General features: G+C 37.7%; 1 protein-coding gene across 11 annotated transcripts in view; it reads right to left on the bottom strand.

The window, feature by feature from the left end:
* LOC138743475 (uncharacterized) overlaps window positions 1-27,584 on the bottom strand; it is a 192,718-nt gene that overhangs the window by 30,337 nt on the left and 134,797 nt on the right. For all 11 annotated transcript variants that reach the window (XM_069898910.1, XM_069898911.1, XM_069898909.1 and 8 more), the window contains 5 exons: window positions 21,269-21,392; window positions 18,849-19,047; window positions 18,206-18,387; window positions 4,255-4,411; window positions 302-507 (listed from right to left, as the gene is read on the bottom strand). In XM_069898910.1, coding sequence (XP_069755011.1) covers window positions 302-507; window positions 4,255-4,411; window positions 18,206-18,387; window positions 18,849-19,047; window positions 21,269-21,392 — 868 coding nt within the window. The remainder of the gene's footprint in view (window positions 1-301; window positions 508-4,254; window positions 4,412-18,205; window positions 18,388-18,848; window positions 19,048-21,268; window positions 21,393-27,584) is intronic.

Consider the following 27,584-nt stretch of genomic DNA (forward strand, 5'->3'; position numbering starts at 1 on the left):
TGAATAGATACATAAACTTGTGCAATGCAGTAAGATATTAGTGAAGAAAGGAAGCACAATAGAAACAACTATCTTTGGAATAAATGAGAAGCTTGAAAATTATTATTTTCTTATCTAGAATCACAGAGAGATACAGCATTCAGCTCAGTGATTTTACACTAACCATCATCTGGTCAAGTTACAAGCACCAACAAAGCATTCAATATTCTGAGACAGGGTACCTGAAATGGGAATCTTGACCAATCACTAATACATGTTGCCTTAAATACAAGTTTGCAAATTTTCTTGCAATTAACATTACCTTTTTTAAAGATGGTGTTTAGACCTTTGCATTTTTTGTCTTTACTCCCTTTATCCCCTTCCATATAAGAAAACACTCGTGCCTGGTAAGTCCAGAAGTAGTCATTGGAGCCAAAGAAACGGACAGGAAACTCGCCTATTTCATGTTTCATCTTTTGGATATTTGTAGGAACATTTTTGGGATGACAAACTTCAGCAGGCCACCACCTGATAGAGAAGGTACAAAATGTACTGGAATTGAGTTGATCCAAGGTTTATGGTTCCTGGTCAAAAAAACTGTATACAGAAAGTCCCCAGGTTACAATAGAGCTTCACTCCTGAGAACGATTCATAATCAAAACTGTTTGCAAGTTAGAAATGAATTAAAAAACTATGTGTGAATCTTATAAGTGGATTGCGGAGGTCATGTGCACAACACCCCCGACCCTACCTGTCTGAAACTTATTCAGAAGTCACATCACCTGCCAATCAAGGTTGGACTCTGGCCACCCAGTTAGTTCACACTTTACCATTGGCTCGTTTAAATGACTCAGTGTCATCACTGGCTAGATGCCCAGCTCAGAACAGTATAAAATAATGATGCATACCACATTTCTTTCTCTCTATCTCTTGGTCCAAGCCCCAGTCATCGCTCCACACCAGGTCGCTACTGTGGACATTGCTGGAGGAGTCACAGGTAAGATGTGCACTACAATGATTTGAGCTACAGTTCTGTAATAGATCAATGCAGAGAGCCGCACCCTCGTTGGTACAGGAATCTGGAGTGTGTTTGAAAGTCCCCCTGACTATGAATTATGTACAGATGAGGGAGAGTGTGGTAGGGTAAGCAGCCACCGGTATCGGAGTCCCTTGTGCCGAATGTGCCTGTTTGCACCATTAATTGCTTTTGTCTCATACAGTGCAGAAGTTAGACAGCCACTGGTATCGGAGTTCAACCTGGGTCTAATGTGAATGAATATATATTGTTTGTCTCATGTGTGTTCAATAAAGTTAACTTTGATTGTAACACATGTCCAGACTTGTCTCTCTGTGAGGACACCGAACCTGATATTTTCTCAAACACAACAGGAAAAAGATGACAGAAACAGCGAAAAATGGAAGAGCAAGCAGCATGAGCCAGCCAATATCACTGAGCAGTGAGTGAATCTGCTCAGCATTCGAAGTCTGCTTGGCTTGATCCAGCTCCCAACTGTTGCAGCGTTGGTGAGGGAAAAAGAGGAGGGGGGGGGGAAACAGGAAAGAGAAATGCCTCAATCCCACCACACAATAAATCAACCCAATAAATCAATCTCCATTCATCCCACCAGTCTCCAAAATATTCATTCTCATGTATGGGGCATCCATAAGTTGGGTGATTGTAACCAAGGGATAAACATTCACACCTCTAAGAATGTTACAATGCAAGTTTTTTTCCAATACTGAAGTTACAACACAGAAATAATCATTACTATGGTATATTCAAATATCATCTAGCTTAGCATTCCCTATTGAAATGATATGTGGGGAAAGAGAACTCAACCTTCATATTTCTAATGAAAATTGGAATAAAATTCTGCAACTGGTAAACTCTTCTTCTCTATGTGCAAAACATTCACTAATACAGTTTAAAGTTGTTCATAGAGCTCATATGTCTAAAGATAAACTCCATCGCTTTTATTCTCATATCGATCCTATATATGATAAATGTCAATTGGAAATAGCTTCCCTTACACATATGTTTTGGTCCTGTCCCTCTTTACAGAATTATTGGAAGGAAATTTTTTCCATTATATCTACTGTTTTGAATATTGATTTACAACCACATCCCATTACTGCAATTTTTGATTACCTATGATAGATTTGACTTATTTATCTCTTCCTGCGGATCGTATGATTGCGTTTCTTACACTAATGGCTAGAAGATCTATACTATTAAATTGGAAAGAGGTAAATCCTCCCACTGTTTTCCTATGGTTTACCCAAACTATACTATGTTTAAATTTAGAGAAAATTAGAAACTCTGTCTATGAATCCCCTTCTAAGTTTGAGTTAACCTGGCGACCATTTATTCAATATTTTCATTTGTGGTGAGTTGATCTGGCTCTGTTTTATTTCTATGATTATGTATGATAATTGGGCTGTAAGATGAGATCGGAGTGATCGGCGTGGTTTAGCTATATCTGTAGGTTTTTTTTTAAGTTTTTTTTAAAGTTTTTTTAAATTCAGATTTGTTTTTTCTTCTTTTTTGGGTTTTTTTTTTCTCTTTTTTCATATATTGTTATTAATTATATCTTTTTTTTTAGAGATAGTTCACACCCTAAACTGATCAAAAAAATTTTTTTTATGATATATTTTTATTCTGTAATATTATTGTTTAATATCTCTGTATTAATTCATTACTTACTATGTATTTTTTTTTATATCTCTTTGAACTGTATGTGTTTATAAATTATAATAATAATAAAAAGATTGAAAAAGAAAGAAAAGAAATGATATGTGGAATGCATTTTTTAAAGTAGCAAGATATCACTGAATGGAGCCCTTATGTTTATGGAAAGTTGAGGACATAGAAGTGTGTACAGTATAAGTCCAAAAATCCAGATGCCACAAATCTGGTCCAATGAGAATCTCTCGAAAACTCTCACACTTTTTAAATTTAGCGGGCTTTTGTGTGCATATGTACATAGATGCACAGCATCAACAATCGACCATGCTTGTTAACTTTATTCTTCTTTAAAACAGCTCATTTTGATCAATGAAGCATGCTGTATTTGCTAATGAATAAATGATCAAAATTTACCTGTTCATGTCTTCTTTATTCCTCCTTAAATTTCAATTTTAAAAGTACTGCCCGAAAATCCAGACAAACCTATTCCCCAAGCAGTCCGGATTTTTGGACTTCTATTATATTTGGAGGTAACACAATGTGCAAATTTAATTGCATTGTTTGTGTCATTTTTTGCAAATATTGTTATGAAAAGATTCTTAAAGATTTGCTTCACAAGGAGAGGCTCAAGAATTAGGCTGGTTTCAGAAGTGATTAAAAGGATTACAGAAGTAAATGGATGGAAATGGTCAGGAGAGTTCCTGCCAATTTTGCAATTCAAGGCATGGCTCTTCAGTTCCCTTCAGTTCAGTGACTTTAACCGTCTGACCAGAATTTCTAAAATAACACATTTGCCATTCACAAGCAGCTCTCCCTTAGGCAGCAGGTTACCATCAATCATCATGGAAAATGTTGACCCCACCATGATATTGCAAGATTGGTGATGACATAACAGTACCCAGAAAAATAAATTTAAGAAATTATATTTTTAACAATCAAAAACCACTCTTTGTTCATTACTGAAAATTGGAGCAATGTCATTGAACATGACATTCAACATCAACTGACAATATTGATAAAATAACACAGTTCTCTATTTTCCATTTCTAACCAAGCATGTGGACAAAAAAAAATACAAGATCACTACATTACTGTTTAATATGAAACTCAGAAAAATTTTCCTTGAAATGTGCAGGAGTGTAGATTATTTAAATTAGATTGCAAATGTAGAGTTAATATGGAAGATGAAAAATTAAAATATTTCAAAGAAAATATTAAATTTGAGTGCATAGAACTGGACTAAATAATGGCGTATGATGTTAATATGTTTACCAATGATATAAACAGATGTGACTAGCTTAGTTTAGCTGTGGCAGAGTTAAACATTACAAGATCGACATCAAGATATGTTCTTGAAATGAAAGAATCGTAGAAAACCTATTTATTAAATAAATTTGAAAAATAAACCAGTATTCTGAAGCCGCTTGGTTTTTTTTTGGCCAGGGGAAAACAATTGAGAGAATGTCTATTAATGCTTCTTTATAAAAAAGTGCACACAAATTTTGGAAAACAATTAGTTTTAAAAAAAGCTATTTCCTTGCTTCTGTTTTATTGCAGATCCATTTGTAAGAATGTTTTTCAAGACCAACCTGTATCGTCCAAGTTTTACCCAGATGATGTCCTTATAGTGTGGCTTTTTGCCAGCTTTACAGTCATTACAGTACCATTTCCCTTTAGGCATCTCAATGTTCAGGCACTCACGGTGAAATGCAGCAGGACATGACTCACAGCAGAGCAAGCTGCCACCTAACAAACAAATATATTTGATCAAGCAGGTTAAAATGAAATGCCAAATTCTGACAAACAAGATATAGTTTCTATTGTAAGGAACAAGTTAACTAAAAACTCCAGTCACTCAAATAAGATTCCAGCAATACTAACTGAATGAAAATATATTAAAAAAAGATGCATCCTTGTAGATTTTGTTTTAAGTATATCAAGCTGTAGTGAAGTCTTGAAAATAGAGGAAATCCCCTAATGCCAAGTTTCAGTGTAGATTGGTTAAATAAAAGAATATATTTAGGGTAACCGAGAACAAAGAATGGTTACCATAAGAATCCATTATAAATTTAGAAAGAACTTTTACTCCATGGTTTGCTAACACAAAGATAATATGAAAGGTGAGTAAAAATACTGAAGGAATAATTTAATAAGATGGGAGAAAGCTGATATAGAACCGAAACAAAGAATCAGATTATGTCAAATTAGCCATATTGTATATTGCACATCCAAGTAAAATTAGAAAGAAACATTGATTCTTCATCTCCAAAAATAACAAAACACAGAGCAAGTAAATACCAGCTCTGCCATTGAATGAGATTCATGGATAATATTTCAATGCCACATTCCTACTCTAACCTCATTTTCCTTAATATTCAAGATCTATCACTCTATCTTGAATATACTCAGTGTCTGAGTCTCTACAGATTGCTTGGATAAGGAATTCCAAAGATTCACTTCTCTCTGGAATAATTTCTTCTCATCTCAGACCTGAATGTCTGAACTCTTATTTTGAGAGACCTCTCATTCTCAAAAGCCAACCAGAAGAATCATCATCCCTGTATCTACCTCTCATGCTCCATTACAATTTTGCACATTTCAAATGAGATCATTCTCATTCTATTGAACTCTAGAAAGTTTATGCCTAGTTTGGTTAATTCCTTCTCAAAATATAATCCTTCCATTCTAAAATTAATTTGATATTGTTGAACTCTGTAACAAGGACGTCCATTTCTGAGTAGGGAGACCTGATGTGCTGAATTCCAAACTCCCGTATCATTACAATACAGCATTTTCATTTTATGCTCAGATTCAATACAAAAGAGAACACATTATATGTGTTCTGAATGGCTTGCTGTATCTTTATAAACTACTGAAAGCTGAGGTGGTTTAGGAGGAATTGCTAGAGCAGCTTGCATACACACATTTTAAAACAGAGAACATTTGCAGAATGCTTTTTGCAAAAATGCAACAAAGTAGCAAAGGCAGCAGCTTGCCTGGGAGAACAGGCAGCAGAGAACAGTTTTGCTCTCAGAGAGGGAGGGAGTGAAACAGAGAGGAGAAACACAGAAATCAGTTCCAGAAGGACAAGCTGGCAAACTTTGGAAGGCTGCCTGGTCAAAGGAGAAGACTGGCGATCTGAAAGAAAGAGGATCATCTGGAGAACCTTGAAGGGGGCAAGTTTTGTCAGCAAGACTGATAGAAGGAATCAGATGCAGATGTCCTGGAAAAAGAATGTCTCTCTGAAAACCAGCAAGAACCATCCTGAGTGGTAACCATTTGCCTGTTAAGCACCAAAGACTGGTGAACTTTGTTAATGCTAACTTCTGTGCATAGTACAAGAATTGCCTGCAACCAGTGAGATTGGACTGTGATCCAAAGAACTTTTCTAATCTTAAATATACATTACACACACCTGAGCTTAATATTAGAGGTGGGGGGGGGGGGGGGGAATTAAGTAGGCTAGGTAGGTTAAATAAGGAGGGTTAAAGTTAAATTTTAAGTTTAATTCTGTTTTCTTGTTCAAATATAATTAAAAGCTACTTTTGTTTAAGTAACCCTGTGTTGTGGTGTATATCTATTGCTGCTGGTTTTTGGGGTCCTCTGGACTCCGCAACACCACGTACAAACACATCCAGGTCCATCTAAATAGCAACACTTTTCCAATTTTCACCATTTAAAGAACATTCAATTTTTAAAATTGTTTACAGCAAAGTCAATAACTTAACATTTTCCCATGTGGTCCCTTTAGATAGTAGAAAAGCTTTAAAAGTGTAAAGAGAAAAGTAATTTATTGCAGGATACCCAGCCTTCAGCCCTCTCTTGTAGCCTTGTACTTATATACTTGTGGGCAAAGATGACCACAAGATAATATTGGCAACATTTTTGATGAATACAGTACATTTCCAATTATCCTAAATGCTTGGGACCGGATTTTTCTCGGTTAACCACATTTTTCAGATAACTTAATATTGGCTTTAAGCACCCCTGTAGCATCTGCACAATACTTGTATTGGCCATCAGCGATACTGCCCAGGAGGCCACTCTCTTTCTAAAAAAAAAATTATTTAATTGTTTGCATCATTACAGGAAAAAATTGAATAAAACATTAATCAAATATCCATAGCCAAAGATACAAAAATAGTTCTTTTACATTTTTCCCCATTCCCCCTACCCAAAAGTAAGAAAAGGTAAAAGAAACACCTACCATTTAATATATAATTATATTAGCATATACAATCATTAATTGCTATTAAAAATTACTAATTAAGAGGAGTGGATAAGATAGAAAAGGTGGATGGAAAATTACCCATATATGGTTTCCAAATACTTAAAAATTTTTCAACTTGGTTCCTTAAACTATACGTAATTTTTTCCAAAGGTATACAATTTTGCATCTCATTATACCATCTACCTAATACTTCTCTATCATCTTTCCATGATATCACTATACATTTCTTTGCAGTTACTACTGAAACATTTAAAAATTTTTCTTGGTATTAGTCCAATTTTAATTTTATATCCTTTTCATAAACATCATCAAGTAAAAATATTCTTGGATCCTTTGGTATCTTTATCTTCATAATTTGCCCTAATAATAAAAGCAGTTCATTCCAAAACCTTTCCATTTTTTCACAAGACAACAATGAATGCAAACAAGTCCCTATTTCTTTCGCACATCGAGAACACTTATTTAAATAATAATTAGGATTAAGTCCATTTAACTTATGTAGAGTATAATACAATTGATGAAGAAAATTATATTGAACCATTTGATATCTAACATTTACAGTATTCGTAACACTTTCATAACATAATTTTGACCAAATCTCCTCCTGAATTTGTATATTTAAATTTTTCTCCAATTGGATTTTTGATTTATATAAATCTTTTTTTCTTTACAGTCTCTCGTAATTTTACATACATATTAGTAATAAATTCCTTAACAACAAATGTATCTGTTATTACATCTTCAAATTGACTTTGTTTAGGGAGTCTCAAATCTGTCCCCAGTCTCTTTTTCAAATACATTGTTAATTGATAATACACAAAAACTGTTTTATTATGTATATTGTATACATCTTTTAACTGAGCAAAAGTTAATAAAAAAAGATCCTAAGAAACAAACTTTTATTCTCTGTATACCTTTACTATACCAATTATCAAATAAAGGATTATTTAAAGTAAAATGGAGAAAATGATTTTGTTTTAACAACATTTTTGGTAATTGATCATTTTAAATTCCTCTCTCAATATGAATTCTATTCCATATGTTTAAAATATGTTTCAATATGGAAAAATCTTTAGTTCCTTTAAACAACCCACAATTCCATTTATACAAAATTAATTCCAGAATAGTTTCATCAATTTTATTCATTTCTATTTGAATCCAAGTTGTTTTTTCATCCAGTTGATAACAGGAGGACAAACCCCTCAATTGAGCTGCTTCAAAATAATTCTTAAAATTTGGTAATCTTAGTCCACCCTGATCAAATTTCTTGACATATTACCTTTCCAAAGAAATTCACGTATTATTTTATTCAAGTTTCAACAGAAAAATTCTGGTACTTGAATAGGCAATGATTGAAACAAATATTGTATTCTTGGAAAAATATTCATTTTAATACAATTCACTCGTCCTATTAACGTTATTGGTAAATCTTTCCATCTTTTCAAATCCTCATCCAATTTTTTAACAATGGCAAATAATTTAGTTTAAACAAATTACTTATATTGCGACATAATTTAAAATCCTAAGTATTTAATTGCTTTATTTTACCATTTAAATTCTGTCAAATCTTTTACATTGTGAATAATCCATATCCACCATAGGCATTACTTCACTTTTATCAACATTCACTTTATAACCCGATACTAACCCATACTCTTTTAATCTCTCATTCAACTTATTTAAAGATATTTCTGCTGTTGTTAATACACTATAACATCATCAGCAAATGAACTAATTTTATGTTCTTTATTACCTACTTCAAATCTTTTAATTTCATCATCAGTTTTAATTACTTCTGCCAATGGTTCAATCGCCAATGCAAACAAAAAGGGTGATAATGGACAGCCTTGTCTAGAAGACCTTTCAAGCAAAAATGGTTATGTGAGATTTGTTTATTCATAATCACTTGCTTTTATCCAGTTTATAAAAGTATTTGGAATCCCAAAAGCATTAAGTGTCTCAAATATAAAAATCCTATTCCAATCGATCAAATGCTTTCTCTACATCTAATGCTACCACTACCACGGAAATCTTTCTATTTTGTGCTATATTTACCAAACTTAAAAATTTCAATATGTTATCTGCTGCTTTTCTATTTTTAATAAAACCAGTTTGATCTAAATTTATTATTTTTGGCAAAAATTCAACTAGCCTATTAGCTAACAATTTAAATACAATTTTATAGTCTGTATTCAATAATGATATAGGTCTATATGAAGAAGGCTGTAAACAATCTTTCAATTTTTTTGGAATTATAGTTATTAATGTTGTTTTAAAAGATTCAGGTAGATCATAAACCTCTTTCATTTGACCTAATATCTCCATCAATTGAGATATTAATAGCTCCTTAAATTCTTCATAAAATTCTGGTGGGAAACTGTCTTCACCTGGCACCTTATTATTCTGTAGAGACATTAGAGTCTCATAAACTTCTTTTTCGGAAAAATTCTCGGACAGTCTTATCTTTTTGTCCTCCTTTAACACCAGTAATTTAATATGTCTCAAATAATCTCTTATTTTGTTATCATCTCACTTAGACACTGAACGATAGAGTTTGCATAAAAGTCTTTAAAATTATAATTTATTTCCTGCATTTTATGTTATCTGTCCTGATAATTTCTTTGTTGCAATTATTGTTCTAGAAATCTGTTCCGTTTTTAATTGCCATCTAAAATTTTATGGGCCCTTTCACCCAACTCATAATATTTTTGTTGTGATCTTATTATCTCTCTCTAATCTATGTCTGCACAACATTAAGTCTTAATTTCTTCAACTCTAACAATTTTTTCTTCTCATCTTTATGTACTTTTACCTTCAATTTCATTATTTATCTAATTAAGTTACCTCTATCATATATTCTTTCTTTATTTTTGAATTATATCTTATTACTTGACCTCTCAAATATGCCTTCATTGAATCCTATAATACAAACTTACTCGCAACTGAATCCTTGTTAGAATCCAGAAAAAAATTCTGTTTTTCATAAAATCACAAAATTCCCCTTTCTTCAACAAAATAGTATATAACCTCCATCTATAACCTACCCATTGTTCTTCTTCCAATGAAATAGACAAAATTAAAGGTGAATGATCTGATAAAAACCCATGCTTGATATTCCACTCTTTGTACTCTTATATTGAAGTTATGCAGAAAATAAATACATATCTATCTGCAAATATGTTTTAAATTGAAAAGAATAAAAAGAATAATCTTTTTCATTTGGGTGGATTTTTCTCCATATATCCACTATATCCATATATTTCATCAAATCTTTGACCATTTTGCTACCTTATCTTTCATCATTCTATCTCCCAATCTATCTACTTTAGGGTCTAAAGCAAAATTAAAATCCCCTCCCAATATAACTCTTCCCTTGGCATTTAACAAATTCATAAAGGCATCTTGCATACATTTGCCATCATCTACATTTGGTGCATATACATTCATTAAGGTCCATTGTTCCAAATAAATCTGATAATTCACCGTAACGTACCTCCCCGCTACATCTATATTAATATCCAATATTTTAACTGGTAAATTTTTATTAATTAACATTGCTGTACCTCTAGCCTTAGAATTAAAAGATGATGCTATTACTGTTCCTACCAATCTCTTTGTAATTTTTAATGTTCTTTTTCCTTCAAATGTGTTTCCTGTGAAAAAGCTATGTCTGTTTTGTTTTCATATAAACTAATAATTTTTTCTGCTTTATTTGATTCTGAATCCCATTAATATTAATACCAATAAAATTCAATTTATAATCCATCTAAACTCTTAAAATCCAACAACTGTCCAACTTTCCATCTCCATTCCTACATCCAAAATACTAATTAAAAATTTCACAATACAATTATTAAATTTAGGTGTATTATAGAGAAAAAAATAAAAGAACAGAAACCCTACCCCCACCCCTCAAAGGCGTACATTATTAACAGTGCGTCTTCATACCCGATCTATAGGAGTTGTGATCGAAAACCACACCCGCCCACTATATTCCGCAGAGGTCAGGCTCATACTCTCACATAACTCTCGTGAAATTATACTATCTCTTATGCCTCAAATCTCCTTGAAATTCAGTTACACCCAAAGTTTGCAGAATCTAACGTTGTAAAAATCTCTTCATATATTGCCCTTCATCACCTTCCTTAAGTCCAACAATTTTTGTATTATTTCTACTAAAATTTTCTAACATATCAATTTTTTGGTTAATTGTTCTTTAGTTTCAGCTGCCACAGCTTGAATCTTCTTCATTCGCTCTTTAACATGCTGAATTTCAAATTCATTACGTTTAATTTTTGCATCCATCACTTCAAATTTTTCCTTGTTGCCAATACCGTTTTCTTAGTTTGCTCTGTCTTAAGCTGCCATGCTAGGATTTTGTGTGTTTTCATCACTTCAAATTTTTGATCCATTTGAGATAGCATTCTCTCCACCTTCTTCGTAGAACCTTTATTTTCAATTGTACCCTCATTATGCTTTTTAACTTTCATTGTTAACTGTAACAAAGTTTGCTGGAAAGAATCCATATACTTCTTCATTTTAGTTGTCGATATACAAGACTCCTTTATTTTCTCCTCTTTTTTGGCCAAAACTCTGTGTTCAACGTACATTTCTTCTTCTTCCTGCTCCTCTTCTTGACCACTGGAGGTGGAGACTTCTTGAGCTTTTTAAAAATTGCCTCCATTATTTTTGTGCTCTGGCAATGCGCGAAGAGTTGCGCTCACGTAGTGTCACTTCTTCACCTGTGGCAGTTGGCCATTGTCGGGGGAGACCTTGGACAGCAATGTCCAAGGTCTCCCCAGCACTTGCATTCCGGAGAGCTCCAGGATCCTTCTTCAAGGTTGGCCTCTCTTCTTTATCAGCTTCTTTTTCTTCAGTTCTTGAAAAGTAACAGTCAGTTTATCTTTCTTAGGAGGGATTGTTTATTGTTCTGAAGGTCTTCTGATAGCTTCCTCTTCTATTTTCTTGAAGTCAATTCGGGCTTCTTAACTCTTTTTTAAAACTTTTTCGGAGAGATCAGAGAATTCAAGTCTAGTCCCACATGGCACGCCCCCCGAGGCCGATCTCCTTGATGATGCCGGGACAGCGGAGAACCACATATAGTGGAGGGTAAAGAAAAAATGGAAAGAGAGAGGGGAGAGAGTTAATTGAAACGAGGACAATCTCTCTATATGCTGCCTGACCCGCCAACTTCCTCCAGATGCTCACTGATGGCTTGAGATTTCAGCCTGCTTCTCTGAATCAGCATCCAGCTGTTCAGTATCTGTCTTCTCAGCTGCTTTGAGCTCTGCTGTTACCAAATTGGTGCTAAAGGTGCGTCAGAGCCTACATGAGTACGTCAGATGAATTTTTCCCCCCCAACCTGCGACATCATGTTGCCGCCAAAAAAAGTTCACATAACTGATTTTTCCGGTTAACTGATTTTCAGATAATCACAAATGTATTGTAGTAGTGTCTTTGAATGTCAAAGGCAAAAATGTCCCTTTTTTGGGAAATGGCCGCTGCCTATTAGTTGGCATGAATATTACAAACTACAGTGCGATACCAACCCAAACATGTATACTCAGGACCTGTCAGATGCAGATTAGATAGCCAGGTTTATAGTGAAACACAGTCAATCTTTCAAGTCAACATTGAAATTGACTATAAATCAAAACAGAAACCACCGTTCAATGTATACACTATATTCTTCTTTCTTTGGCTTGGCTTCACGGATGATGATTTATGAAGGGGTAAATGTCCACGTCAGCTGCAGGCTTGTTTGTGGCTGACAAGTCCGATGCGGGACAGGCAGACACGGTTGCAGCGGTTGCAAGGGAAAATTGGTTGGTTGGGGTTGGGTGTTGGGTTTTTCCTCCTTTGTCTTTTGTCAGTGAGGTGGGCTCTGCGGTCTTCTTCAAAGGAGGTTGCTGCCCGCCGAACTGTGAGGCGCCAAGATGCACGGTTTGAGGCGAGATCAGCCCACTGGCGGTGGTCAATGTGGCAGGCACCAAGAGATTTCTTTAGGCAGTCCTTGTACCTCTTCTTTGGTGCACCTCTGACACGATGGCCAGTGGAGAGCTCACCATATAACACGATCTTGGGAAGGCGATGGTCCTCCATTCTGGAGACGTGACCTACCCAGCGCAGTTGGATCTTCAACAGCGTGGATTCGATGCTGTCGGCCTCTGCCATCTCGAGTACTTCGATGTTAGGGATGAAGTCGCTCCAATGAATGTTGAGGATGGAGCGGAGACAACGCTGGTGGAAGCGTTCTAGGAGCCATAGGTGATGCCGGTAGAGGACCCATGAATCGGAGCCGAACAGGAGTGTGGGTTTGATAACGGCTCTGTGAGGTTTTTCAGTTGGTTGTTTATCCAGACTCTTTTGTGTAGTCTTCCAAAGGTGCTATTTGCCTTGGCGAGTCTGTTGTCTATCTCATTGTCGATCCTTGCATCTGATGAAATGGTGCAGCCGAGATAGGTAAACTGGTTGACCGTTTCAAGCAGTAAACCAGTAACTGCTGTTTATTCAAAACACACGCATTCCTTTTAAGGGAAGGCGACAGGCTCATGGAAGTGATGTCATAATGCTGCTGTGAGGCCTGGCCGTTCCCCTGACAACTCACTCCTGCAGCCTGGAACTTCTGCGTAGTGGGAGGAAAGACCCGCCCTGCCGGATCGCCACAGCAATTCAGCTCATCCTGTGCAGGGTTGACCCAGCCCACTGCACCCCTGCCCCCTCCCCCCCCCCCCCCCCCCAGAATCGCAGTCTCTTTGGGTGAGGTTTGGAAGATTGTCTTTGGGCAGGTGCCCCCAGTGCCATAGTGTAGGGGCAGGGAAAGGCTCTGAACAGTCCAAGTGGGCTTTCTTGAGTCGGTCGACTGTAAACACGCTATGCCTGCCTCCAATGTATAGAGTATATACAACCCCCTCCCTTCTCAGTACTTTGAAAGGTCATAAGGGCACTGCAGGGGGGGTTTATCTGTGACTTTAAGTTCTTGTAGGATGTGGCTGATTGGCGACCTGTGGGTGGTGGTAGGATGTGGACGTGGGTAGGTGGTGTGGTTCCTCAGCCGCTGCAGGATATCCAGGATGTCCGGTGGTGGTTCTGTGGAGCTGAAATGGACATCGCCTGGGATGGAGAGTGGTGCCTCATAGACCATTTTCGCCGATGAGGTGGGGAGGCCCTCTTTAGGTGCTGTACAGATGCCAAATAGGACCCATGGGAGTTCATCCATCCAGTTGGGCCTATGCAGCTGTGATTTGACAGCTGCTTTCAGATGGCGGTGAAAGTGCTCTTCCAGCCCATTGGCAGTTGTGTGGTGCAGCTGGCTGCCGCAGAATTTGACCATGGTCACCCAGAGGGAAGAGGTAAACTGGGCTCCCCAGTCCAAAGTTATGTGAGAAGGGACCCACTGTGAGGTAAAGGCTCTCGCACAGGTCTCCATGTCGCAGGCCGGCATGGGCACCGCCTCTAGCCAGCGTGTAAAGTGGTTGACCACAGTAAAAAGGTACCTCAATCACTGGGTGATGGAAAGGGTCCCTACAATGTCCATGTGCATGTGGTCAAACCTGTCTACTGTGGTCGGGAAATGTTGGACTGGGCCTTTAGTGTGCCAATGAACTTTGGCTCGCTGGCATTGTACACAAGTGAAACTTCGTGCCAAAGCCCATACCATACAAACCTATCCGAAATGAGGCGGATTGTTGACCGGATGGAAGGATGAGAGTCCATGCACTTGATTGAATACCCGCTGTCACCAGGTCACGAGCAGGATTGGCCTGTACACATATCGCACAGGAGTGTTAGGCCTCCTGGGTTCTGCGCGAACTACTCAATTTGTAGGCCAGTGATGGCAGTACATTATGCTTGGTCCCTTATGAGCTGAGCTGTGTCGATGGCACCCGTCACCTCAGAGATCATTGGCCTGGAGAGTGCATCAGCTACCACGTGGACTTCCCGCTACGTGGCAGATGTCTGTTGTATATTCGGAGATGCACGAAAGGGGCCTTTGTTGCCTCGCCGACCAGGGGTCTGAGAACTTTGCCTAGCACCTGCACCAGCGGCTTGTGGTTCGTGTAGGCCACTAACACTCGGCCTTCGAGGATGTACCGGAAATGGGTGTATGGCCAGGTACATTGCTAGCAGTTCACAATCAAAAACTCTGTACTTCTGCTCAGGTGGTTGGAGGTGTTTGTTGAAGAAAGCGAGTGGCTGTCATTGGTGATCCACCCACTGTGGCAGCACTGCATCCACTGCTCAGTCTGAGGTGTCTGTTGTTAACAACAAGGGTAAGTCTGGATCTGGGTGTCAGGAAGGTGGCTTTAGAAAGAGCTGTTTTGGTCTCCTCAAATGCCTGGAGTGCCTCTGCAGACCAGCTGGGCTCCTTGTTACCTGTCTTAACGAGGTTGAAGAGAGGCCACATGGTGGCTGCTGTTCCTGGGAGGAAGTGATGATAGAAATTCACCATCCCAAGGAATTCCTGCAGACTTTTGGGCCTTGGAAAGTTCTGAATGGCCTCGACCTTGTCAGGCAGAGGTGTTGCTCCTTCGCTGGAGATGCGGTGCCCAAGGAAGTTGATGGTGGACAAATCGAACTGGCACTTGGCCTGAAAGTCTGCAGCCGGGCAAACAGGCATTTTAAATATTCTTTGCGGGTCCTGGCATCTAGGCTGGCAATGAGGTTGTCATCCAGGTACACGAAAATCCCATCCAGGTCGCTTGTCACTACGTCTATGAGGCGCTGAAATGTTTGGGCCGTGTTTTTCAGCCCAAATGGCATTCTCAGGAGCTTGACAAGACTAAAGAAGGAGTGATTATAGAAGTCTTCTGTATGTCGTCCTGGTGCACTGGGATCTGGTTGTAGCCTTTCATCAGATCAACTTGAAAAAATCTGGGCACCTTAGTGCAGCAAAGTCCTGTATGTGCGGGATGGGGTATCTCTCTGGTACTATTGCGTCATTGAGACTGCGGTAGTCTCCGCAGGGGTGCCAGCTACGAGAGTTCTTTGGGATCCTGTGTAGTGTGAAGCCCATGGGCTGTTGGAGCGGCAGGCAATGCCTAATTCCTCCATCGTGGCAAACCTGGCCTTGGCTTGGAGGAGCTTATTTTGGGGCAGTTGCTGCATCTGCACATACATGGGTTGTCTGGTGGTCTCAATGTGGTGTTGCACGTCATATGTTAGTTCCACATCGTGGAAGTTGGGGGCCAGTAGAGTGGGAAAGTCAGCAAACAGTGGGGTGTATTCGTTTTGTCCTATAGGTGGGGATAGTTGAACTGTTGGTAGCCTGTAGGGGTAGGCCTCTGGCATTGTTCTTCCGCTCAAAGAAAATGGGCGGAAGTAGGCTGATTTTTGCACCAGTGTCTATCAGGAATTCCCACTGGGCCTTTTCAGGTGCCAAATGACGAGGCCACTAATGGCAGCCAGCTTGCTCATTTCCCTGCATCGTACTGGGTTTGATGCCTAAAAAGGTGCAGGGAGGTACGCACCGCTGGGCATTGCAGCCCCATCGACAGTGGTAGTAGCAGTATCCTGCTGTTTTGTCGCTGCGGTCACTGCATTGTGGCTGGACTGCTGCAATGGCCACCATGGGGCACGCAAGAGGTGGGCGAGGTTGGTGCTGTTGCTCCCGCTGCACAAATGGGCTGCACGTGGATGGAGTCGGGTTGCAGAATGCGGAAGAGCCGGTCTGCTTTTCTCGCCATGAGGTGCGGAGGCAAAGTCCATGTTGGAGAAGGCGGAGGCCACGTGGACGGGCAACTTGGAAAAGAACAGGTCATCAAACAGGAAGCACTTTGTGTGTCCGTCTGCAAGGGCCACTAGCACCTGAATCAGTTCTGAGGGGTTGCGATCACCTAGGCTCTGCTTGTTAAGCATGTGAACAGCCCGTTTGTGCCTGCTAAGTTCAAATGACTCGAGCAAGAACCATTTAAATATCGTTGTACTTGCCATTCCGGGCGAACAAACAAATTGGTCAACCTCAACCGATGCCAGCTGATTGACAAATGGGGTGACTTTTGCTGCTGTGGCGGGTCCAGGGCGCTGATTATGTGCCAAAACTTTCCACCCTTGGCTGTTATTCCTCACAAGCAAACTGTGATTCTGCAAGTTGCAGCCAGTTGCATGGCTGGTTCGCCCAGAATGGCAGCAAGTAGGCACTTATGTTGTAAACTGCCACGGGAGATCCATTGGTGGCAGCCACTTGGGCTGTGGACGAGTCAGTAGGATTCATCTTGCTGTGTGCTGTGGGTTCTAAAAACGTTAGAACCTGTTCGGGGACACCACTGTAGCACTGCTAAAGGCAGAGCTCCTGAAATAAATGCTATCCTCACCAAGCAAGTAAACCAGTAACTGTCATTTATTCAAACCACGCGCATTCCTTTTAAGGGGGAGGCGGCAGGCTCACGGGAGTGATGTCATAATGCCGCTGTGAGGCCTGGCAATGCGCTCCTGTAGTCTGGAACTTCTGTGCGGTGGGGGGGAAAGCCCCTAAGCCCTGCCACACTGGCTGTTTGCTATGACGATTTGTCCTGTTATGTGCGGGTTGGCCAGCCTACTACACCTATTTATTTTAAACATGGCTGTGTTTCATGGTGGCACTTGTAATCGGAATTTTCAATAATACTATACAATGCTTAAAGCAATGACCATAGGAGCAGAATTTAGCCTGTCAAGTCCACTCCGCACTTTCAACATGAGAACATTTTCACATTCATCCACACTCCCCTGCTTTCTCCCCATACTTATCAAATCTCTACCTTTAATACACCTAACAACCTGACCTCCACAGATGCTTATGGCAGTAAATTTCAGAAATTCACCACTCTCTGATACTCTTAATGCAATGACATTCACAATGCACAAGATTTTAATCTTGACAGACAGGACATGGGGAGGATGTTCTCTTCTGTAGACATCCTAAAAGTGGGGGGGGGGGGGGGGGGGGGTGGGTCATTGTTTAAAAAGTTGTGGTCACTGGAGTTGAATACTTAAGGTAGTCGTGATGTGATTTTTTTTCCCAAGAGGGTCACAAGCCTTGGAATTTTCTTCCTCTGTAAAATCTTTGTATATTTTTTAAGGCAAAGGTAGATAGAAAGCAAGGAAGTGAAACAGTACAATGAGTAGATGAGAATGCTAAGTTGAGTAATAATCATATTAAGTCATGCAACAGGCTTAAGTGGATTACACCTGCTCCTAATTCATAAGTTTGTAAAATATCAGACAATACAATTTATCTATGAGTAATGAAAATAGGTTTGTAGAAAGTAATTTAATAAGTAGAAAAGTGAAGATCAAAACCATAAAACATTTACTTTGTTTCACCTTACCTTCTGAACACACAAAGCACCAGCTGACATTGACGTGTCCATGATGCCTGCAGCCTCTCCTTGCAGTAAAGTGGTTAGTACAAATTATACTGTTTGAAGCCAGCACCACACATCCAGCTGCCAGACAGTTATCACTGGCATGATAAGCAACAGGACACCGTACACAGCGCATCATTCGACCTGATCAAACAAAAATACATAAACACAACTAACCAATATTGGACCATGCTTATTTTTAGCCTATTCACTCTTGATACGGGTTTTTTTTCCACAATATTCCTAAATTTGTATTTGTCCTAATTAAAAATATAGGTATTACCATAACTAATCATGCATCACTTTACATGTTTAAAGCAATAGCAACTTGTATTATGATAGAAGAAGATTTCCAAGGTGTTTTCCAGAAGCATTACAAGAAAGTGTGATAATGTATTAAAAGTAAAGCAACTTGGGGTGAACCAATGATCAAATAAATATAAAAGTAGAAACTTCTACACAAAAAATGAAAAATAAAACAAATCATAGTAGAATTTTTCCACAAGCCTGAAAGATACAATGACTTTTTCTATTACTTTTTACAAAAAATTTATTTTATTTTATTATTAATCCTTATTTGTGAGGATAATTTTCTCTGTATAGTACCTTGGTTGCTCTTGGATTGGAAGGATTGCAAGCATAACAAGATAGACAGGCGTGGATTGAGCATCTGAATCCTTTGTTCTGCAGTACAGTGGGGGGATACTTCTTAATGCATTCCATGTGATAGAACTTTCCGCAAAGTGGCATAAGACATCGCTTCACATCTTTCTCATTTTCTTTACAAACAAAGCAAGTATGAATACCTGACAAAAAGAAACAATTATAACTTTTTGAGATACAAGAGAATGCAGATGCTGGAATCTGGAGCAAATTAAAGTTACAAGCATGACTCACTCCCTCCCCTTGATACCAGCTATATCCCTCTCCATTCTCCAAAATGCCAATTATTCCTTTCTCTCTCCCCCCCCCCCCCCCAACCCACCCCACTTTGCTCAACCTGCTGAGTTTCTCCTGTTTTTTCTATCTTTTTTTGAATGATTTGGAAGATAGGTGAATTTATAGAGGATTAACCAATACTTCAGGAGGCTTAACTTGTCAAAATAATTCTGTACGACAAATTTTTGATAAACCTTTGTCACTGTCTACATCAATGCTACTTTCAATCAATTGTCTTTTTTGTCTCAGCAAACATTAAAAATGTAAAATCATTCTAAGATAGACATTACTGGTGTTTTCTTTGATATGAACCTTTTCTTAACTTCTCTTGAACTTCAATATAAGAAACTCAGTATTTATGTATAGAGAACCTGCTTTCTGTGACAAAATGACAAAAACTTGGTACTATAATGACCACTCACAATAACAAACAAGTAATTTAGATCCATGAGTGTGATCCACAACACAATGAATCTATGACAATTTGTCTTTGCATTCTGACCCTTATTTAACCAGGTGAATATAGAAATTCAATTTTTTTCATTGTTACGCAACTCAAAATCATGAGCAAAACACAAGGCTGTTTCACAACACGAAAAAATTCCACTGAACATCTAATGTTGAACTTCACCCTTGCAATGGAGATTCCATACCAAAGGACACACTGGATGACCTCAAATAAAATATTTATGGCTGTACTCATTCATTCCTCTCATATTGAAAACAACTTACCAAAACCACCTACAACCAGATAAGACCATAAGAGATGGGAGAAAAATAGCCATTTGGCTCTTTAAGCCTGCTCTTTAAGCCTGCTCCATCATTCAAATCATGGGTGATGTATTCTCCCTCTCAAATCCATTTCCCCGACCCTCCAACCCACATTTCCAATTCTTTCCCCCCACATAAGTAAAGCTAATCCATCTACCTGATTTTCATCTCCCTGATCTAGTTCCAATTTTAATACTCTAATTCCCTGCTCCTTCTTCCCACACACATGACTAGCCCACCTCTGATTGCTCTCCCACTCCCTCTTTAACACAGAGCAACGACTGATTTCTGACTACCCATTTTCCTCTCTACCAAATTCAAATCTCCAAGCCACATATTTCTACCCCCATATCCGGCCAATGGCCCAATTCTGTTGACTCACCTCATTTACATCATTTTAGCATATTCCAATTGGTGCTCTAGAATATCTATGTATCTGGTATATTCTTCCAATTCAAACTGAAGATTATTTTTCAGTGCCAGCATAACCTGGTCTAACAATTCTTGTCAAGATACCTCTTTACTCTTTAACGATACAAAAAATGAATTATTTCTTTCCTTGGAAAATTCATCTTATTCCCTTCTTCCTTTTGTTCATACATCTTTAACTTCATCTCTATGCCTCCATCTTAACAACATAATTAATTATGTGATGGTTTAAAATAATAGAACACTGGAGGACCAGAGATGGGAACAGGATTTGAATATCAGAGGGCCAGAATTATTGTGGGGGTGGTTCTGCAGAACATGAGAACAATTTAAAGACTGGCATCTTGGACTTAGAAGCAAGATCAAGGGGTGGCTCATGACTCAATTGGTGGCGATGCATACAGAATGACCATAAGTAAACAAACAGTTTACTTTATTGGGGTCTCCATCCAGAGTTGTGACAGTTCCTTCAAACACCTGTTTCCTGGTGATGCACCAATGGGAGAAATGCATAGCAAATGATTCTGTTGCATGTACATCTATCACAGAAAGGTGCTTCACTTCAGAAAGTATCTGGCTGAATTTCCAGAATCAAGCAAACTGACCCAGAAATAGTCATTATCACATTTCATTCTGGGTAAAGTCTATTTTTAGTGCCACATCTTTGAAGAAAACAGATTTGTGAAATTAAATTTATAGGCATTGGTCTACTTTTATCTGACACCTGAATTATGAAGGCCTTCTTTAGATAAATGATCATTTTTTTTTGTTTTGAAGAGCTTAAAACCTAAATGCAGAAGGGAGAACATAATTTAACAACATACAAAATCTTCTTTTAAACTTTTATTGCACAAGAGGTCAACATTACATTACACATCCATATTTTACCTGTTGTACATTCACTGCACATAAACTTTCCTTCGGGCATTTTGGTTAAACCGAGACACATTAAGTGAAAGGCACCACAGCATTGTCCTTCACAAAGCAGGAGCTCTCCAGGTTTCTCACAAAGCTTTGAAGGGAGGAAGACAAATTGTCATCTCAGTAACAATGGTGGTAAATTCCAATCTCAACTGAAAAAGCCAGCAATTATCTGCAGATAATGTCTCAAATGTGTTTAGAAATCACATATTAGAGTTATTAACTATGACTTTTTAATCATGATAACATTTCTGTCATTTCTATCTCAGATACAAAAATTGAAGACAAATTGCCTAATTATTTAAAATATCAAAATGTATGATGGAAAAAATTGGAAACCAAGTTGTTCAAATTTTGTTCAAATACATTTTAAGTGAAAGACAAATGAATTTTAAGGTTGAATTAACTATTAATTTTCTCTTAACCCACTCAGTATATTATGCCTTTTGGTTTAACTGTTGCACCTACCAATTACAATGCATACACATTCTGACATGCAAATATCTGAACTCAGCAAACTGTGACAGATTATGTTGTGTTTTATATTGTATATAATTATGTTTTAAAGGAGATAAATTGTGGCAGGTTTTTAGTGTAAGCCACATACAAACACTTCAGAACAGATCTCATTTAAAATACTGGAACTCTTCTCAAGCCAGATAGGGCCAGCTCCGAGTGCCTTTGCAAAAACTTTGAAGAGTGCCTAATAGATTGCTGTTTTGAAAAGCAACAGATGAAAGAAATCGGAGGTTTAGGTTCGGAGCCGCAGGCTGTCTGAGTGCAGTTTGCTGTTCTAAGAGGGTTGTGTGGTTTTGCAAGAAGAGAGAGAAAAAAATCAGGCTTTTCTCAGAGAGAGAGAGAGAGAGAGAGAGAGAGAGAAAATTCAGTGCTACAGTTCAGCAGCAGCAGCTGGGACTAGAACAGGACAAACTGGCAAACTTGTGGAAAAACCCCATTTTGAAGACAGGTTGTGAGTTCTTAGTTCAGCCTGGTCAATGCCCTTGTGGAGAGGAGTGGCTGCATAATGTTTCACTTGAAATAAGATAAACAAAAATGAACTCTGTGGTAGCCTAAAAGAAAGAGGTTATCATCTGGAAAACCCTGATGAGGCAAGTTTCTTCAGCAAGACGCTGAAATGGCTGATCTAAAAGGAATCAATTGTGCGTGTCCCACGAGCAACAAATCTCTCTGAAAACTGACAAGAACCTTCCTGAGCGGTAACCATTTATTTTTCAAGTACCAAAGCCTGGAGAAATTCAAAAATGTTAAAATTCTAAGAATTGCCTGAACCAGTGAACTTGGAGGAGTGAGAAGTGAGATTGGACCGTGAATCAAAGAACTTTTCTGAACTTACACACACATTACATATATGGGTGCTTAGAATTGGAAGGGGGTTAAGTTAGGTTAAGTAAGTTAATAGTAATAAGTTAAGGGTTTGATCCTGTTTTCATGTTTAAAGATAATTAAAAGCAACTTCTGTTTAAGTAACCATTTGTCTTGGTGAATTTCTGTTGCTGCTGGGTTTTGGGACCTTAACAATACCCCAAACTATTTTACCCCAACCAAGTTCTACCAGATTAGAAGTGGAACCAAAGCTATCTTCAATGATTCATGTTTAATGAAAGACAACTGGAAAATGATAATGTGATTTCCTACTCCAGATTCTTTCAAACCAAGTGCTTAAAAAGCAATTTGAATTTTTTGTGTTGCAGAGTTCATCCAAAAGCAGACAAAGCATATTTTTGGACTTTGGAAAATTAACATTAATAAAAAATGCACTGCAAATACAGTGCCCTCCCTAATGTTTGGGACAAATACACTTTTTTCCTCTATTTGCCCCTGTCCTCCATAGTTTTAAATTTGTAATCAAACAATTCACATGCGATTAAAATGCACATTCCAGATTTTATTCAAGATTATTTGTTACATTTTGGTTTGACCATATATAAATTACAACATTTTTAATACATCCTCCCCCCCTATTTCAGGGCACCATAATATTTGGGACATTTGGCTTCACAGGTGTTTGTGAGTACTCAGGTATGTTTAATAGCTTCATTGGGGCAGGTAAAAGAGAGCCAGGCTTGCCTCTAAGCTTGTGATCGCCTTTGGAGTCTGTAGTTGCCATTTTTCAACATGAGGACCAGAGTTGTGCCAATGAAAGTCAAAGAAGCCATTATGAGGCTGAAAAACAAGAATAAAACAATAAATGACATCATCCAAACCTTAGGATTTCCAAAATCAGTAACTTGGAACATCATTAAGAAGAAAGAGCACACTAGTGAGCTCAGTAATCACAAAGGGACTGGTATTCCAAGGAAGACAGAAGAATTCTTATCATAATGATGAAAAATCATCAAACATGCATCAATCAGTCAGATCAGAAACCCTCTTCAGGAGGCAGGTGTGGATATGTCAATGACTAATGACCACAGAAGAGTTCACCAACAGAAATACAAAGGCAACACTGCAGATGAAAACCATGGCAAAGGTAGTATGTTTGGATCTTGGGCAGTTCCTTTATGCCTCCACACTTTGCTCTTGCCATCACTCTTGATAGGTTAATCTTGGTCTAATCTGTTCCCAAGTCCTTTTTCCAGGATTCTGCAGGTTCTTTTAAGTATTTGTTATAAAAATATTTTATTTTGATTTTCATAGACTTGCAAAATTCGAACAGTATAATCTTTCAACATTCATACAATATATAGAGTCTGTGTTTATCCCCTCCTGACCTCCCTACCAGACCCCGCTCCACCCTTACCCTACTGAAATAAGTCAATCAAATTGTACAGATACAAATTCCGGTCATAGATAAAAAAACAGCCAGGATGGCTAAATAACAAAGGATTAATAAATAAGCAGATAAATAAATAAAAGATTGAAAGGTTCCTATAAATACTTCTTGGCAAACTCCAATCTGGCCTAACTAGTAGTTGTATCTTGCAGTGTAGCCTCTGTATTTCTTTTCATGAAGTTGTTTGTAGACAGTAGTCATTGACATATCCACACGAGCCTCCTGAACAGTGTTTCTGATCTGTCGGTCATACATTTGGGGATTTTTCTTCATTATGATAAGAATTCTTCTGTCATAAGTAGTGGGAGCCTTCCTTGGAATACCAGTCCCTTTGCGATTATTGAGCTCACCATTATGCTCTTTCTTAATGATGTTCCAAATTTTGATTTTGGTAATCCTAAACTTTGGGTGATGTCTCTTGCTGTTTTATTCTTGTTTATCAGCATTGGCACAATTCTGATCCTTGAGTTGAAAAATGGCAACTGCAGACTTCAAAGGTGATCAAAAGCTTAGAGGCAAGCCTAGCTCTCTTTTACCTGCACCAATTAAACAATTAAACATACCTGTGTACTCACAAACACCTGTGAAGCCAAATATGCCAAACATTATGGTGCCCTGATGTAAGTGGACAATGTATAAAAAGTGTTGCAATTTCTACATGGTCAAACCAAAATGTATACAAATATCCTTGAATAAAATCTGGAATGTGCATTTTAATTACATGTGAATTGTTTGATTACAAATTTAAAACTGTGGGGCACATGGCAAATACAGGAATAAAATGTCTTTATGGAGGGCACTGTATAACTTAAAAGAGAAAACTTTTACCACCAGGTTCAGGAACAGCTGCTACCCCTCCACCATCAGACTTCTCTTTTTTAAAATTTAAAAAATTTTTCACATTATGAACCATACTGACCAAAATACACACAAACATTTCCCTCTTGAATATACACAGTGTCATTTTCTCCCCTCTTTCCCCCCTCCCTTCCCTCCCTCCTCAAAACCCATTAAACATTCAACATGTACAATACAATAAACCCATTAAACAATGTCATCACACAATGAAAAATAAACAAGAAAATTGTGTCATCCAATTTTACATACTGGGTCAGTTCATTTTGTCTTCTTCTCGTCCATGTACGGTTCCCAAATTTGTTCGAATAATGTGACTTTATTTTTTTAATTATATGTTATTTTTTCCAATGGAATACATTTATTCATTTCTATGTACCATTGCTGTACTCTCAGGCTCTCTTCTGATTTCCAAGTTGACATTATACATTTTTTTGCTACAGCTAAGGCTATCATCATAAATCTTTTTTGTGCTTCATCCAGTTTGAGGCCTAATTCTTTACTTCCTGTATTACTTAGAAGAAAGATCTCTGGATTTTTTGGTATGTTGGTTTTTGTGATTTTAATTAATACCTGATTTAATATCTTCCCAAAACTTTTTCACTTTCTCACATGCCCAAATTACATGTACAGTTGTTCCTGTTTCATTCTTACAGCGAAAACATCTATCTGATAATGTTGGATCCCATTTATTTAACTTTTGGAGTGTGATATATAGCCTGTGTAACCAATTATATTGTATCATGCGTAACCTCGTGTTTATTATATTTCTCATAGTTCTGGAGCATAGCTTTTCCCATATTTCATTTTTTATCTTTATGTTTAGATCTTGTTCCCACTTTTGTTTGGGTTTATCACTTCATCATTTTCTTTCTCTTGCAGCTTGATGTACTTGTTTGTTTGTTATAAATCTTTTAATTATCATTGTGTCTGTAATCACATATTCAAAGCTGCTTCCTTCTGGTAACCTCAGCCTGCTTCCCAGTTTGTCTTTTAAGTAGGTTTTCAATTGGTGGTATGCAAACATTGTACCGTGAGTTATTCCATATTTGTACTTCATTTGTTCAAATGATAATAAATTATTTCCCAAAAAGCAATTTTATATTCTTTTAATCCCTTTTCTCTCCCATTCTCTAAAGGAAAGGTTATCTATTGTGAAAAGGATTAGTTGATTTTGCGTCAATAATAATTTTGGTAGTTGGTAATTTGTTTTTTTCCCTTCTACGTGAATCTTCTTCCAAATGTTGAGCAGGTGGCGCAGTACTGATGAACTTCTATATTGCACCAGTTTTTCATCCCACTTATAAAGTATCTGTTCTGGTACCTTCTCCCCTGTTTTATCTAGCTCTATCTTGGTCCAATCTGGTTTTTCCCTTGATTGATAAAAATCTGATAGATATCTTAATTGTGCTGCTCTATAATCATTCTTAAAGTTTGGTAGCTGCAAACCACCTTGTTTGTACCATTCTGTTAATTTATCTAGTGCTATCCTCGGTTTCCCCCCTTTCCATAAGAATTTCCTTATTATTTTCTTTAGCTCATTGAAGAATTTCTCTGTTAAGGGAATTGGTAATGATTGAAATGGGTATTGTATCCTTGGGAAGATGTTCATTTTAATGCAGTTTACCCTTCCTATCAGTGTTAGTGGTAAATGTTCGAAGTCATCTTATAATTTCTTCATTAATGGCTGATAATTTAATTTGTATAGATGGCCTAGATTATTATCTAGTCTAATACCTAGGTATCGGATTGCTTGTGTTTGCCATTTAAATGGTGATTCTTTTTTAAACTTTGTGAAATCCGCATTATTCATTGGCATCGCTTCACTTTTATTTGCGTTGATCTTGTACCCCGATATTTCTCCATATTCCTTCAATTTCTTATGTAATTCTTTTATTGATATTTCTGGTTCTGTTAAGTATACTTTGATGTCATCTGCAAATAGATTGATTTTATATTCCTTCTATTTTATTTTTATCCCTTTTATTTTATTTTCTGTTCTGCCAATGGTTCTATTGCTAAAGCGAACTTTGAGAGAGATAGTGGACATCCCTTCCTAGTTGACCTGCTTAATTTAAATTGGTTCGATATATATCCATTTACTGTCACCTTCGCCATTGTATTCTTATATAATGCTTTAATCCAATTAATATATTTCTCTGGTAGGTTAAACCTCTGTAATACTTTGAATAAATAATGCCATTCTACCCTGTCAAAGGCTTTTTCTGCGTCTAAAGCAACAGCCACTGTTGGTGTCTTATTTCCTTGCACTGCATGGATTAAGTTAATGAACTTACAGGCATTATCTGTTGTTCATCTTTTCTTAATAAATCCAGTTTGATCTAGTTTTACTATTTTTGGTACACAGTCGGCCAATCTGTTTACTAATAGTTTTGCTATTATCTTATAATCTGAGTTAAGTAGAGATATTGGTCTATACGATACTGACGTTAGTGGATCGTTCCCTGTCTTTGGTATTACTGTAATTATTGCTGTTTTACATGAATCTGGCATGTTTTGTGTTTCAATTACTTTGTGGTTCATTACTTCCAGGAGAGGAGGAATTAGTAACTCTTTAAATGTTTTATAGAATTCTATTGAGAGTCCGTCCTCCCCAGGCGTTTTATTGTTTGG

This window comes from Narcine bancroftii, chromosome 9 (assembly GCF_036971445.1).
Source record: "Narcine bancroftii isolate sNarBan1 chromosome 9, sNarBan1.hap1, whole genome shotgun sequence".
Classification (NCBI taxonomy): Eukaryota; Metazoa; Chordata; class Chondrichthyes; order Torpediniformes; family Narcinidae; genus Narcine; species Narcine bancroftii.